This window comes from Trichoderma gamsii (assembly GCF_001481775.2).
Source record: "Trichoderma gamsii strain T6085 chromosome Unknown Scaffold_47.2, whole genome shotgun sequence".
NCBI lineage: Eukaryota > Fungi > Ascomycota > Sordariomycetes > Hypocreales > Hypocreaceae > Trichoderma > Trichoderma gamsii.
Genome location: NW_020171384.1, coordinates 92,754 through 108,779, shown reverse-complemented (window position 1 = coordinate 108,779; position 16,026 = coordinate 92,754). Strand labels below are relative to the sequence as shown.

The window sequence follows — 16,026 nt, the reverse complement described above, 5'->3', positions numbered from 1 at the left end:
GAAGCATAATAGTTGACCAGGCAGAAATTGAACTTGCAGTCTGTAGCTGCCTCCGTGGATTGTCGAAGCTCATCGAGACATTGCGGTAGAGGCCGAGGGGACGATTTCTCATAGCGTCTGTCTGACAGGACTTTTATTCCTGTATTTGCATCTACCACTGCTCCTGTCTCGTCAAACTTTGACGTTTCGTCGAGTCCGAATACCGTGGTCCACCTTTCTCACTCATTTGTATTAGCTACGCATTTTCTCCTTTATCATATAGATTGGGCTATTGTATAGACTTTACCTTGGCGTGCGCACCTGAGTCTCAATGCCTCCTCGCTTGATTTGATACTCTACTTTATAAAAAGGCAATTCTGCGCGCAAATGTTGAAAGATCTGACGCGCAAGGTATTCGGGGATATAAGGCTCGTAATACAGTAGATCCAGGTCTGGCTCGTTGTTGATGACCCGAGCAGGGCGAGCTGGTAAAGATGATAGCTCTTTGCTTACCGATGCTGGAAAATCAGTGATTGGAAATGGATAATGTAGATGTTGCGATGTTGTAGTCTAAATATTCGTAAGTAATCAACGATGTAGCTTATATGTTAGATGTAGATGTGTATTTGAACGCACAATCTCATCTTGCTCGTCTGGTGTACTTCTTTCTTCGACGACATCGATGCGCGCCCGCTTTGGAGCAGAATTGAAGAAGGCATCAATCGTTCGTTTCTGTGACATTGTATCCGTAAGTATTCTCAATCGCTTTCTTAGAGCAAGCATAATATATCATGAGAATACAGAGATAGCAGAACGTTGTTTACTTGCCTGGTAGGGAATCGTGACATCACAAGCCCAGCCTTGCCAGCCTGAGCTCGCGCCACAGCGTCCCTTTGACCCACTTCTATCGCAGCTGAGATCTCTTCCAGTGCTGTGGCGGTGCAGGTACCACCAGATGTACTCCGCACGCAAAATTTCACAACTCTCAGCCTTGGAACCCTGGTCTCAGTGAGTAATAGACGACGGTTGACCTGGCATATTCGACATGGAGGTGAGTTCCTTAGACCCTTGATGATGATACATTCTGTATATGCAGTTACTAACTATAAATCTTCATATTTTGGTAATAAAAGGAATCAGACAAGGAATATCTCATGAATCTCTTCCGAGCCCCTGCTGCCGCCAGAGCAGCCAAAACGCTGGATAGATCGCTCTTCTCAAGAACGTTGCCCACAGCTGCAGCCTCTCTAAGAGACAACAAACTCATTTCAAAGTATCGCAAGCAGCTCGAAAAGACAAAGGAAATCTTTGCCTTGGACAGATTCGATGTTTGTGCGGCAGACCCAGATGCGGCTCTTGCAGCCCAGGGGAAAAAATGCCTTGTGTTGAAGCCGCATGTTAAGCCAGACGGTATGTTTTCATAGAGTTGAGAAAACAACAATGATTAATTTGACAGTTGGAGAAGATTTGGTTCAATAAACTAACTTTTGTTCATCAAAGTGCCGGAGACATGGAGCCCGATTCTGCAGGAGGCTTCCAAGCTGGGAGAACTGAAAATTGTTCCTTATGAGGTGCAAATTGGATATGATCTTTGGAGCTACCGTACGAAAAAAAAAACCCCCGAAAGCTTAGAGCTTACTCTTATTTGTGTGGATATCTTGACTGACTCTGAGAGAAACAGTTGATGTGATGAGATCCATCCTACCAGAAGACTTACACGGAGAAATCCCCGTTGGCTTCAATACAGCAGGCCATGTCGGTAAGACTAAACTCCTTTGCTTTCAATAGCTGCATTTATCTCACAAGTGAGAGAATACAAGACTAATAATTGGTCTTTCAAAAGCTCATCTCAACATAAGAGGGCAGTACCTCCCTTACAAGTCCATCATCGCCCAAGTCATCATGGACAAGAACCCAACCATCCGCACCGTCATCAACAAGGTAGACAACGTCGGCACAGAAAGCGAGTACCGTACTTTCAGCTACGAAGTCCTGGCCGGGCCCGACGACATGCTCGTCGAGGTCAGCGAGGCCGGCTGCCTGTTCAAGTTTGACTACTCAAAAGTCTACTGGAACACGAAGCTTGGAACCGAGCACCAGCGCATCGTCAGCTTATTCAAGCCTGGCGAGGTGGCCGTCGATTTGATGGCCGGCATTGGGCCATTTGCTGCTCCTGCTGGCAAGAAGGGAGTGTTTGTCTGGGCAAACGACAAGAACCCCGAGAGCTACAAGTATCTTACTGACATTATTAAGAGGAACAAGGTGAGTTTCTGCTCTTTTGTTCTCGTATTTCTGTTCCCTCGACTAAACCCCCACATAACAGGTCTCTGAATTTGTCAAACCTTTCAACTACGACGGACACGAGTTCATCAGGAAATCCGCCGACCTCGTCCTGGAAGCATCTCAGCGCGGAGACTGCGCCCTCATTCCCCAGAAAGTATCAAGAAGCGCCCCAGGCCCACGGCCGGAGCCCATCCGGATCCCCGTGCCCCCCACGGTATCCCACTATGTCATGAACCTTCCCGCCTCAGCTATAGAGTTCCTTCACAACTTCCGCGGTCTGTACGAGGGCCACGAGAACCTCTTCGCCCCTCACACCGAGACGAAGCTGCCCGTGATTCACGTACACTGCTTCGCCGTCAAAGCAGACGACTCAACGCCCCTGGACGACATTTGCCAGCGCATCGAAAAGGAGATTGGCGTTCTCTTGACGCCTGGCGACGACGTGGACAAGGACAATCAGGTACTCATCCACGAGGTCCGGGACGTTGCGCCCGCAAAGCGCATGTTTTGTGCAAGTTTCCGCCTGCCCTCAAAAGTTGCTTTTGCTTCACGATCCTAAGGCCGATGCTAAGCCGGTCCAATCGCCGTTGTCCTCGATATCGGTTCTTCCAACCCTACAGTACGGGAAGGCGTGCGCCTCTTACGTGTTAGTCTAAGATGGGGGGAAGGGTTAGAGGAAAGATTTGAACAACCTGTGCTCGATTTCCCCCAGGGAGATACCCGCACGGAGTAACTGATCAGCGGCTGGCTGGGCTGAACAAAGGGGTCTTGAGCGTGAAAACCTTATCTTCTAAAGGCCCGGGTCTAGAAAGCGCCGCCATGACGACAGATCAGTCAAATCAAATGCACCGTTCTAGGTCGACTCCCGGCGCCTCTTCCTTTTTCCCCTCTAATACCCCTTCTCATGTTGGATGATAGCGCAAGACTTTTCCATCTTTGCATGCTCAGCTTGGCGTGACGAAAGAGATGAAGCCACAATCTACAAAGCCAATCAAAGTCGTCAATCCTTCAATTCTTTTTCTATCTTTCCAAATGTGCCATTGAGGATGGGAAAAAAACGGAAAGCATAAATCTCACTCACAATGCAAGACTTCCTACATGCCTAAGAAGAAATCATAACTGCACGCCAGGGGATTACAGAGATAGCAACCTCCATTGCCTTCTCCCGTCTACACCGAGAGTTGCTATAATATATGCCACACTGTATTAGCTTAGCTACTCCGTGGCTGGTCCTCTTTTGAAGTCCACTTAACGAGGCTATGCGTGCAGCACTGTGCCATCTATTTTTGGTAAAGGGAGTGCTTCGGGCTATGCTTTACGCAAGCTTCAGCTAGCTACCTGTCGAGTTGTTTTAGGTTATAGTTATTACAGGAGCAAGGAACAAGCTCTACCGTACAAACAAAAGTAAATAAAATTTCTTTTTCTTCCCATCAGAAACGAAATTAATCCATCTGGACTCTGCAATTCGTCATATTTTCAAGCTCACTTATTCAGAAAAGCTCATCCCGTACAAGACAGCAATTGACTTCCCCTTTCCCCTCTCCTCCCCTCGTCTCACCACTTATTAAGCTCAAAACACTCTCCACAATCTCCACGAGCCGAGGAACTGTGCTGGTGACATGAAAACCAGAAAAACCCGAACCACTTGCATGCTGCAATATGCTTCTCTTCTTCATGGCAACAAGCCACTATGCTTCTTTCAAGCCACTCATCCCATACAGTTATCTATCACATTTCCCCTCCTTCAAGACGTTATGGACAACAAAGCGGCGCTTCTCCAGCCCATCTTTCTTTCGCCACCGGTCTAAATGGTAGCTTCTTGAGCCACGGACAAGGCCCAGGGACCACGTTTGCGCGATAAATGCTGCTACTCGCAGAGCAAGGGAAGAGACTAAGCCACTTGTCTTGGCTTTTCCCGGGCACAACGCCACGTGAGCTAAAATCGTTGGATGCAAAGATCGCTGTAGGGAAAAATCGGGGATGTGACTCTGATGCTGCCTCGGTCCTTATCAAGTTCGCTTACGTATGTAGCAGGCCTCTTGGCGCCACTTGATGTGAACACACAAGAGGTGCATTTAATGAGCATTGCGCCAAAGAGCAGTTTTCTCTGACCTCCGTCTATCGGTGTACAGATATCACTGGAAGCCTTGGCTCAGCCAACGGAAAAAGAAAAAGCTTGGCTCAGACTCTTTGACGGGATTGGTCTTCTATCCTGGCAGCCTGGCAGCCTCTCGGCGCCTATCGTACGTGGTAACTTGCACAGTTTCATATTGGCGGTAAATATCTTTGCCCTGGGAGATAAAGAGTCTCGTGCCAAAGAAGACAAAAGATCAACCAGGAAGTTTGACTGCTTTTTCCTGTTTTGGATGTAAACCGACGCACGGATCAATCAGAGGAGATAACAAAGATGCCCCAGTTGAACGATTTGTTTGAGTAATGCCTCCTCTCCCGGTGAGTGGTTATCTACGGAGCCCAATGTGTCCTGTATGTTGCGCAGAAAGCGCCGGCAGGGTGGTAGATAAGGTGCCGTGCCTAGCTTGCAGCAGGAAGTGCGAGATAGGGAGCAAACACCCCGGATTTGCACGTAGCAGTCTGGAGTAGCACAATAATTAATTTGTTCTCTCACCGGCTGCACAATGCAAGGGCTAATGCAGCCATGTAGCCCGCCATTTGAATTGACAGTCGTCGCTTGCAGCAACGGATGCAGGACAAGAAAAGTATCGTATCGTCCCTTGGGGTTTCCGATATGAAAGTGATTAATCACCAGACCACTCGGTATGATTGGAGCCAACGCAGGCCCAAGGGGAACAGAAACTCTATCCGCCGAGCCATTGATTATAAAAAACTTTGTGCTGTTCCAATAGCATACTGTATTGGTACGAATTGAAATGCGGCCGAGGCGAGCGGCATACGTTTAGAAACACTCATGTTGCGCTGTAAGAAATGCAAATTCGTAGTGACATGCCCGAATGTGACTATTGGACAAATGCAGCTGATATCACTTGTAACCTAGGCAAGCTCTGTTGCCCCCCTGGCCAAACAGGGATCCGGAATAAAGAGCCGAGATATGAGATGTTATTTTGAGAAATCTTGTATTGGGGATCGTAATTCCCTGTCTCTATCCCGTACCGAGCCCAGGCCGGAACGAATCGCCGCCAAACACGATGACGAGGCAGAGCCAGGAGCCAGAATATCCGCAGGCATGCACCGCAATGAGTAATGTTCCGCGTAGGTATTGTCTATCCGTCAACGAGGGAATATTCCCAGGCTCAGATGAGCTTTGTACGACGCATTGCTTATGTGTGCGTGACAAACGAAGAGATGACGCCCCAGTACGTGCTACACCTGGCTGCGTTAGGAAATTTCACTTTGCAGGCGAAGTAGCTCCAGCTCAGAGTACTACCTCTTTATGCATGCTCCTCTAGCTCAACGATGTTGGTAGGAGCTGGTAACGTACCGATGCAACCAAGCAGGGAAGATGCGGGTCCAGCAAGTAGACCGTGGCTCAATGGTGATGCGGCAGGCATAGCTGCATAGTATAGCTGTGCGTTTAGAGTGGAGAGTGAATCGGTGGCCTCGTAACTGCACGGTAGTTTCCAATGTCTGATCCGTTTTAATGTTCCGGCGGAGGGGCGTGATAGCTACTTTCTCGCATCTCCGGATTCCTAGTTCTCAGACTTATACGCCCCCTCCGTATCGTAACAGAGTGCCATCTTGCGGGGCGTAGAATTGCTTATTGCTTGACTGCCCCTCTTCTTATATAGCGGATATCGGCTCACATATTCCGCTGAGCCTTTTTTTCTTCGAGGTGCAGAAGCATTGGTAGAAAATCCAAGTGGAAAGTAATTTTGTAAGTTGTTTTGAGGATTCTTGCGAATTGAGATCTGATAATCGTCAGATCTCAGCATCGGCAACACCGGAGCCCATGGGCACAAAAACAATCGCAACATGGGTCCCTCAAAAACACCCTTCGGAGATTTTTCTGAGTCAAGTGCAGAGTCGTATCAAGGGCCTTATGGCGGGGTCTCTTTTGGGTAAACCGGCCATGTCTGACTGTGACTTGAACGCCTCTCCATGGCGCAGCCGAGCCGGATATTGCACCACTTGATATTCGCCACCACGCTATATCTGCAGCTCAGAGGTCCAGTATTCCTGTTAGGCGCAGGAGATATATTAGAAGAGACTCTGCTGCAAGCAGTCGCAGTCCTCCTGCTAGTAGCAGAACGTACTCCGTCGTGAATGGTCGATTGTGGATGGTGCTGTGCCAAAGAAAGAACCAGGGCGCGGTGAATTGTGGGGGAAACAGGCTCCAAGCGCCGCATCCACTGGAGATTGTGCGCTAGACACCACTCCACGATGCAGCTTGATAGGCCACTGACGGCTGGAATACTGAGTTGGCCGTCAAAGCTTGGTCCGGGCAAGGAAGCTCTCTGTGGCTTTTCGGTGCCGTAAGATCCTGTCTGTGCGGAGGGCGGGCGTGGTTGGTCAGTGAAAGTTCGTAGGGTTGGCCTGCGGTACCAGTCAAAATGGGGAAAACATCATGATGCTAGCAGATTCTTCATACATATCGCTTGCATCACAATTGCTTGTAATACGCCTTAGCAGTATTCCGTTGGAGGGGGAACTTCGGGCCAAAGCGATACCCGCCTTGCCAGCTAAGATAGCCAGGAATGTAGAAAGTCACCTAGGGATGGATAGGGGATGATTTTCAGAGAGCTAATGGAGGGGAGCTGGCGAGAACAATGTGGTGTCATGGCTGAGCGAATAGACGCGCAAGGCTACCGCCCTTGCAAAGTATAATATACGAAGAGGCACTGCGCTTTACCTCAATTGAAGGGGAAAAGAAGGATATGGTGGTGGGAAGAGAAGAATTTCCATTTTTTTTCCCATCAAGATGGGCGCCTAAAGATTCAGGCCATGCATATGCCTTGCAACCTTGGCAGTAGCAACGGCCATGCTCCTTCCTCTCAGCGATTGAATAAAACTTGGTGGTTGTATGGTTGTACTTCCAAGCTACTACCTGGTAGAAACGACCAATGGCGATTCTTCTTTTCTCTGGCATCGAGATATCTTTGCATCTTATCAGATGGCCTAATTTGGTCTACTATCTTAATTGATTGCCCTACGGGTTTGTCTGTAAAAGCGTTGGCGCTCATAGTACGTTTGGTATCCGAGACATGCAGCCATCGCACGTTGCGGAATACTGCCACGATGCCACCACGATGCCAAGATAGCTTCAGGGGATGGGGTCTATCGAGACAGGGGTCCATCTACCCATAATACTAGTCTTTAAAGATGCGGTTCATCAGCCACAAAGTGCGAAGATCAGATCCTCCACACAACGTCGATCATGGATATAGAGCAACAAACAGCTCCAACTAGCGTCTTCCAGGAAGACCAACCACGGGGATCAATGGAACCAAATAACAATGGCCAAAATCTGCTGATGCTACGATAATGCACCACCCCTCGCGGATCTTTACTCGATGGACAAGATAGACTAGATAATGATCGGATCCGGGCTGGCAACCTCCGAACCGGTAAGCATTATGCTGTAACACTACTAGTATCTACAAGCAAGAGCCCGTGTACGAGTTATTTGCCGTACTTACAGGACGCAATGCCGATACGTCTTGAGCGCTGTCAATTCAGTTCTGTATTTCCCGTTGCACGGGAAATTATTTCATAATGAAGCCGAAACAATGCTGCAATTGCTCGCACAGTCATACTCTACATACAAGATATGTTCGATAACGGGATATCTCGGGAGGCTTCCACCGACGGCTCACACCTGGTGGCAAATCTGTTACTCGGTGGCTGCAACCATCAGAAGCGACTAATCTTTCCAGAACAGCGAAAACAAGGCACTATTATACACAGGGCCGTATCGATTACGACAGCTTCTACGGCTATTGATGATCTAACCGCTGGGAAGAAACTTCATTCAGGCGCATAGGTATTTGCTGATACGTAATCTGGGGGAAGATCGAAAACACAAGCGTAATCTTAACGTGTCTGTGCATGAAGCTTTCTCCCCCTCTCGAACGGTTTTCGATAAACTTTGCACCAGTTTCTCTCCTGCATAAGGGGCCTCTTGTAAGCCAGTCTCAGGTTCAGTTGACAACACGGGGAATTACTATTCCAGACCCTTCAAGAAGCTTACAATTTTAGCGTACTCCAGCTTTTTTGCTTCTTCCATACCCAGTAAAACTCCTCATCGCTCTGGAGGAGATTCGCTAGAGAAATCCGGAGTTTAGTCTTAGTCCTTAGTCCCTGATAATGGAGCAAGCGCTTCATGGATGGATCTGCATAAGCGTGGGAAATTCTGCGACCGGCAGGCCTCCGTTACCCGCTATCGTCAACGGCGCTCTGCTACTGAACTGCCCAGAGCTCGAACGGGGCTCAGCCTCCTCCAGAATGCTCTCTTGTGGTGTTCTAGAGGCTCGATGAGAATATGCCGCTCCGGCAACACTATTGCTCTTCTGAGAACCTCGGCCATATACCAAAGCCAGCCGCCACCACCACCGGGCAGATGGCGAAATGCTACTCAGGTCCCAATAATCCCAGCCAACCATGGCTTCCATTCTTAGTCATTTTCAGGTCCGGCCCGCTTGTTATTCGCCCCCTCCTTGCCCATCAGGGGGATGCTAGTAAGATGCAGCGAGAATCTATAAAAAAACTATAAAAAAATCCAAAAGACGGAAGAGAATTTTTCTAAGTCCCCAGTCACGAAAGCAGAGACCCGTCTTGTATCCTCTTTAGAGCCCAATAGACCAGCATCAAAATTGTATTACTTGAGTGTAGATGTATGACAGCCTCTTGACCAAACCCGTGCGGGAAAGGTGGCGCTTTGATGAATTAGCATTTCTCAATGCATGCTGTGGCGTCCAAGACAGCGAACCTTGTCTTCTGTAGAAAGGTACTCCTAGCCACACTGTCCCGTCCCGTCATCTTGTTCTGCTCCCAAGCTTTGGTTGCAGACAGAGAGGGCAGGGATGAGAAGAAATTTTTTCTCTTCCAACCTAAAAGGTCCCACCTCGGGGCCATCCTCGTAAGCTGCCGCGATGTCCAAGAGAAGGAGTTGGCTGGAGCTGGAGCAAGGTAAAGAAGGAGATTTGGAAAGCAATTAAAGCATTTTGTGACAGCAAGGTTGGCAGGGTACTGACTTGAATCTCGACTCTTTGATCAGCGCTGTCAACCTCCACCTGCATCTAATGTCCATGTGGCAGTCAATCGACGGGCCCCCCTCAGACAATCTGGAGTAGAGTAGAATCAAGTCCGGGGCCGAGCGTCCAAGACACGATTTGATCGAAGCCAATTGCTACCGGACCGAACTCAGAGACGCTGTCTTCAGATTTGACTTTGTGTCTCTCATTTTCATCTAGCGGTGTACTCTGCGCTCCGTCCCATCCCCAGAATGTGACATGTTCTCCTACTGCTCTCTTGCGTGATGAGCTTGTACAGCACGGGCTGGCAATGCTAGCCGCTGGCCTCTTATCTGCGACATCAGGGCTTACTGGTACGTTGGCAATCATAGTGGACTTGCTTTCTTCTGCGTCCGTCGGCAAGGGCTGGAGCTATGTGTGCAGCTGACTCCATTCCTGGGCGAGCACGAAAAGGCGGCGAAAATTAGGCGTGGCATGGGATAGCAGAGTTCATTAAATGAGCTTAGATTTTAGGGCGCTCTGACCGAAGCCCGGACCCTGAGCCGAAGATATCGATGCTGCTGAATACGTACTTGCTCGTGTAGTACTGTACCTAGACGCCGTACATTCTTGAACCCTCACTTGCTCTGTAGGCTTCGGCCTTCCTTCTGGCCTCGTTATCGTCTTACTTTCTTTTTTTTTTTTTTTTATCTCCATCTCTCGGCTATCAGGCAGGGAGGTGGACATTCTTGTCCAGCGGTGAAACTGCAGATCGCCAATCGCACTCGCAGCAAACAAGCGAGCCGAAGCTGGCTTGCATAGCCATAGGTAGGTAGCAGCTCTGGATAACGGCGTTAGCCAGAGCAGACTGCTCGAGTCAATGGCCCTTGTTGGTATGTGTGGGCGGCCTTGGACGCACTCCACAATCGCCATGCTAGGGCTATCCTTGCGCCTTAGCAGCAGTGGTACATACATGCTAGCAGCAGTATCAGTAAGTGGTGGTGTATTTAGCAATAGTACCTGTATAGGAGCTTCGAGGTACGTGTGAAACAAGTATATGCCATGGCTCTTGGTTTACATGGCAGCTCTGGGAGACAAAGATGTGATTACCTTGTTCAGATGTACAGGCAATGCTTTGTACATGCCTCTGGCGAGACATGAAAACAGACGGCCGTCTTCGTCCTTCTCGGTGCCGACGCTGGGCCAATGCGGAGCGACGTGTTCTGGTTGCATCGACCGATGGCTTCCAGCCATGCTCGCGCCTCACCGGTACGGGTATGAAGCTGCTGCATGCTTGGGTGCGCAACCCAATAGCCGGTGGTGGTTGCACCGTGCCTTGCCAATCTCTCGAACAGGAAATGGCTCCAAAAGCTACCAAGCAAGTACGGTGTACGGTGCACAGTCCTTATGAAGAGTAGGTGTCGTCAATGTCCATATCTCCATAACCATGGAGACCCGCGGCCGAGCAGGCACCAGGAACGAAGCAGACAAACAGTGCTCCAAGGCAACATACATGGTGGTATCCAAGGCTGCTCAGACAATATTATGTCGTCGTTTCGTCCATGCAGCAGCATCTAAGTGATTGGGCTTGCAGCAAAGTGCTGTATAATGCAGCCGCAATTTAGGAGCAGGTCATATGGCCTTCAAATTCAATATACCTACCACCACCAATCAGTAGTTGTACATCCATGCAGGCTTCGCACATATACAAGAACACCACCCGTCTTTGCCTGTGCAGCACCTCCTCATAGCGGCATGTACTTGCGATGCCTCCATAATAAACAAGCAGAGCCGAGCCGAGGAAACGGGCGACCTACGGGTACATGGAAGCGCGGTATCTCGCACCATCGCCAGCAGTACACCCTCCCGCAATGCCGCTGTGTGTTTAGTTAGGTTCGAGTTTGGCCTGCTCCGTAAATCGAGACAACATGCCGATGGGCCAAGCAAGGCCACAGGTACACCCACGCCGGTTCAACGCTAGCACCATGCCATGCCATACCATGCCATTCCCTGCCTGGCATGATTCTCAGCATGGCCTCTGGAAGCTTGGATGCCTTTCGAGCCTGTCGTCAGAGTTCCGTGCCCTGACGAATCCCTCTCGCGTAATTCCCTTGCCCTTGGACACCTTAAGTTGCATGCCTTAGCTCGCGCCAGCAGCCATCTGCAGACAAAGGGCAAGCTTCCAGCCTCCACCGCCGCCCTCGTCCCCCTTCATCAACGGCGTCTCTGAAACCTCAGGCCGCGAGGATGCTAATAAACTCTGGTATGGCGTCTTGACGGCTTGGGGTGTGGAGGGCTGGCTCTTCTGGAACTCATGCTAGTGGCCCGCGCAAGAGCCATCCGGATTCCGTGAACAGCGCGGGCCCAAACAGGCACAGTGCCGCCCCAAGTTCGTCCACTCCACCGCCGCAATGCAGTCGTAGCGGCGAAACCGCAGAGAGGCAAAACAAGAGAAAATTCAAAAGTCTAGCGAGACCAGGGTTGATAACTGTGCGCCTCTGGGTCCCTGCTGCCCTGCCGTCCGGCTCTTCCACTGGCTGACTGGGCCCTCCAATAGCCCAACGGAGGGGGTCGATGTGTTGCTGCTAGCAGTAGTAGCATCGCAGGCGGCCAGGATCAGTTGCTCAAGCACCATCCGGCCGGGCCTCCATTCTCTGCGGTTCCCGGGGCCTCGTCAACCACTTATTACGCCTCCGGATCCGCTTTCTTGAGCGCTGTTGTTGTTGTCTGGATTTTGTTTGCACCGGCTCGCTGCTAGGAGAGAGACTTCTGACTCTTCCCCTCTTCCTTACTTATCTCCTCTCTCCTCCCTTCCTCCACGACTTGCAGTGTGTTTGATATCCTTCTCCTTCTTCTTCTCCTGCTCCTCCTTCTCTCCTCTTCCTCGTCTTCTTCATCCTACGGCCTCGCCATTTGTGCTGGCTGGGTTGTTCCTCTCGTTTCACCATTGCGGCTACTACCCTCGCTCCACCCCAGGCTGTTAGTCACCTTCAATTTCGAGAAGATCCAGAACGGAGCCCACAGCCACGGACCTCGTCTTTCGGCATCTCCTGTCATCAATCAGTCACCTGGCCATCGAATAATTTGCCTCGGTCCTTGTCGATTTGTGGCATCACCTGTTCCTGTTCATCCTGTTCTTCGTGTTCTTCTTCTGTTCTTGTCGTCTTCCGCAATTGCTTCTGCTGGGCCCGGCAAAAACCGCCCGAGTCCTAATTCTACTTGGCCAGGCACGGAACCGGCTGTGTGTGTTTTGCGTGTTTTGTGTGGGTGCGCAGGTGACCTGAAAATCGGCTGCCACTACCGACGGAACCTGCAGCGCTGACAGCCTCATCCACGCCCTCTCATTCGTCCACACTTACACCATTCGATCCGTCCCCCAACAAACAATCGTCGGCGTCAATGCTAAAACTGGCGCCTTGTTCTCTTCTCATGGTTTTCTGATTCTACGCTCAAGCTCTGGAGCGCAACCGACTGCCTCCGTCGAATCCTAAAGGTCCAGCATGGCTGCTGCAATTTACTCCAACCAAGACTCAGACTACTTCAAATCTGCTCCGATGATGCGGCGCTCACATTCGCACTCCAACCTGGGCGGCGCCTCGCTGGCGGGCTATCACCACTGTGGCCCAGACCTGTCGAATCCCTATGCCCACCCTCCAGCCAAGTCTTTTTCAGATTCCGACCATTCCTCGGCGCCCTCATCTCCTCGCACCGCGCATATTGAATCAGCAGATGCGTCCTACACATCCACGCCTTCTAGCAATCTCTCAATAGCCTCAGATTTCGAGGAGGCCTTGTCCATAGACGAATCCCCCGAGGACCACTTCAGCCTGCCACCCTTCACTGCCGATAAGCTCTATCTGCATTCGCAGATTCGACCGGATGACAACCTGGAACCTCCGCCGAGTCCTCGCACTGGTGACTCCTACACAGTCTCGCCCGCCGAACAGGACAGTTCCGTCAGCACCTCAAGACCTGATAGCCCTGAGCTCAGCGACCATGCCGAGGATGATACGGCAGTTGTGAGCAAGCCGTCTCGGCAAGTGGACTATCTATCCCACGAGTGGAGGGAAGAAGATATCTGGTCATCGTGGAGATATATAATATCGAAAAGAGGAGAATTCCCCAACAGTGCCAGACTGGAGAATGCATCATGGAGAACATGGATGAAGGCTAAGAACAATCTAAAAACCATTTCCCCAGAGACACTCAACTGGTAAGTCTTACATGGACGGATTGCGATGGTTGCGAATATGTGTTTACTCATGTTTTTTTAGGCTAAAAGATTACGACGTCACTTGGCTCTATGGACCTCTTCAGTCTGGAAAGCATAACACTGCTAACAAGACTGGGCCCCCAAGCGTCTCCTTATCAAAGTCAAGTTCTCTTGTCAACTTGGACAAGATGAAAGATAAGATGAACAACAACAAGAAGCCCATCCTGAAGAAGAGGAGCATGTCGGAGATTATGCTCCAGAGGTCACTCTCAACTGCTTCCCTCGTCAAGCAAGCTGCTGCTGCCGTCCACGCTCAGGAATATCGCAGTGCAATGCGACGACCACAAGTAAACCGGGCAAACACGGATTACATTTCGCTTTCGTTTTCTTCCAGGCGGATGAGTCAAGAAAGTAGCAGTGCCGCCGCTACGTCTACGGATTCATCGAGCATTACATCCCCCAACACGGAACGCAGGCATATTCACTTCAACGAGCAGGTGGAGCAGTGCATTGCTGTCGACGTCAAAGGCGATGATGGAGATGACGCGGAAGTGGACATGGACATGGACCTGTATGGCGATGAAAGCGATTCAGACGATGGTGTCATGATGAAGCGGGTCAGGTCAAAACGACGCCCATCAACAAAGAAGCGCACGCAGAAGAGGATCAATGCCGAAGGCAAGATCATCGCCATGCTTCCGTCGACAACTCTCAAGTACCAAGGAGAAGACAGCCCTGACTCTCAAGATTCAGCTATGAAGCACAGCACACGTGCCTCTCGCAGTCCTGTTCTATCTCCTTCATCATCACAGGAAACTCTTCGCCCATCCAAGTCATCTGCTAGGTTTTACTTCGACGAAGATGAAGACGACGACGATCTGGCTCCGGAAATTCAGATGCCTACTATGGGCTGGCTATCTCCACCATCAGAGAGTGGTGCCAGTGGGCTGCACAGATCGACATCTTCAAACAGCCTTCTCGACGAGCCAGCGGGCATGCGTCGAACGCCTTCGGGGATGTTTATGCCATGCGAAGAAACCGAGACGTCACAGGGGGAAGGCATTTTCGGTCGAGTAATTGACACTGTCAATACTGCCCGCGACATTGCCCATGTCATCTGGAATGTCGGGTGGCGAAAATAATCGTGGGAACCGGCCAATTGCCCGCGCGCCGAAGGCATCATTCACTTGGACTAGTTGGCCGATCTCTCAGACTCTATCACGATGCCACGAGCAGCAGAATGATCCAAGCGCGCTTGATTGGCCTCTCAACAACGTTCTTGACCAGCGCCAAGCCAAGCCAGGACCCCCGAAACCAGGACCCCCGAAATCCGGGGTCCAGCGTTGCATTACGCATTACCCGCTGATTTGCGCCTGACAGCAAACTCGGCCAGCTTCCATTGAGACATTACATAATAATTCGTCTCTTATTCGCCAAATGAGCTTCAAGTGGGACTTGGCCTTTGTCTCTCATTTTGTTGGGCCTGGCACTACGACCAAGCCTAGGCGTCATCAGGAGGCGAAAGCACGACGAAGCTGAAATGGTAATATTCTCGATGTGGGCACGCCGATGTCACGAGATGCCGTTTCGGTGGTCGGGTGACTTCATTTCGGCCACCTAATTTCCTTCACTAACTTGAGTTTTATTCTACCTACCACTTGCTTGGTTCGAACAACGCTAGGGGTATTATCCCGGCTATACGACGGCTTATGACAAAACACGTCTCTGTACCCCATTCCCTTTTCTCTGTTGATCTTTCTCATACGACAAGACCAAAAGAAGCATTTATTTTTATTTTTCTGGAATACGACTTTCAAAAATATCGGCCGGCTCATCAAAGGATTTTTTACTTTGTTTCATATATATATTCTCTCGTATTCGAGAAGAGGCGTGTTTTTGCCTACCCGTTCGAACATCTATCTTTTTGCTATTGTTGTTGCATTCAAACAAAACTTGTATTTCTGTATTTTGGACGTTAAAGAAGGAAATCTTTGCGGAGGGAATAATTGGGTTAGGATCTTTTGGGTATATAGGGCATTGGATGGAATGGGGGGGGGGGGGGGGGTTGAAAAAAAAATAGCATGGAAATCTGGATCGAAGTAGACAGACCGTTTGTACATAGGAATACACAGCACAAGCAAACGAAATGAAACAAGAAATTCACAAGAGTCTGGGCTTCTTTACTTAAGACGAGACATATGTACAGTAGGTTACAATTGGGGCACCTTTTTAGATGCTCCTACTGCTACCATTGCTGCTACGGGATACTCGACCAATGGCGTTGGTATTCAAAGTGGAGTGAGTGATGCTATATGTATAAATTGATGAGACGTATGGGTTACATGCTGTCCAATCCTAAAGCTGAATTACTTTGCTCTTCTCGTAAAGAGCCTTTTGAATACGCCC

The 16,026-nt window shown here is 50.0% G+C and overlaps 4 protein-coding genes across 4 annotated transcripts; 2 read left to right on the top strand and 2 right to left on the bottom strand.

Moving 5' to 3' along the window:
* Positions 1-282: 282 nt before the first annotated feature.
* On the bottom strand, positions 283-1,025 carry TGAM01_v209504 (2OG-Fe(II)oxygenase; the record flags this gene model as incomplete). Its single annotated transcript, XM_024550568.1, has 3 exons — positions 283-549; positions 616-711; positions 804-1,025. Coding segments are annotated over 3 exons (585 nt in total), but the record flags the coding sequence as incomplete, so codon positions are not given.
* TGAM01_v209503 (tRNA wybutosine-synthesizing protein 2) lies at positions 1,025-2,821 on the top strand (the record flags this gene model as incomplete). The annotated part of the gene is made up of 6 exons (XM_018807884.1): positions 1,025-1,030; positions 1,113-1,389; positions 1,480-1,581; positions 1,661-1,738; positions 1,823-2,241; positions 2,303-2,821. 6 exons carry the CDS (start codon positions 1,025-1,027, stop codon positions 2,819-2,821), a joined length of 1,401 nt encoding a protein of 466 aa, XP_018658922.1.
* A 2,559-nt stretch (positions 2,822-5,380) lies between these two features.
* Positions 5,381-5,789, bottom strand: TGAM01_v209502 (hypothetical protein; the record flags this gene model as incomplete). The annotated part of the gene is made up of 2 exons (XM_024550567.1): positions 5,381-5,601; positions 5,720-5,789. 2 exons carry the CDS (start codon positions 5,787-5,789, stop codon positions 5,381-5,383), a joined length of 291 nt encoding a protein of 96 aa, XP_024404679.1.
* A 7,118-nt stretch (positions 5,790-12,907) lies between these two features.
* TGAM01_v209501 (hypothetical protein) lies at positions 12,908-14,762 on the top strand (the record flags this gene model as incomplete). Its single annotated transcript, XM_018807885.1, has 2 exons — positions 12,908-13,620; positions 13,682-14,762. 2 exons carry the CDS (start codon positions 12,908-12,910, stop codon positions 14,760-14,762), a joined length of 1,794 nt encoding a protein of 597 aa, XP_018658923.1.
* Between the last annotated feature and the right edge of the window lie 1,264 nt (positions 14,763-16,026).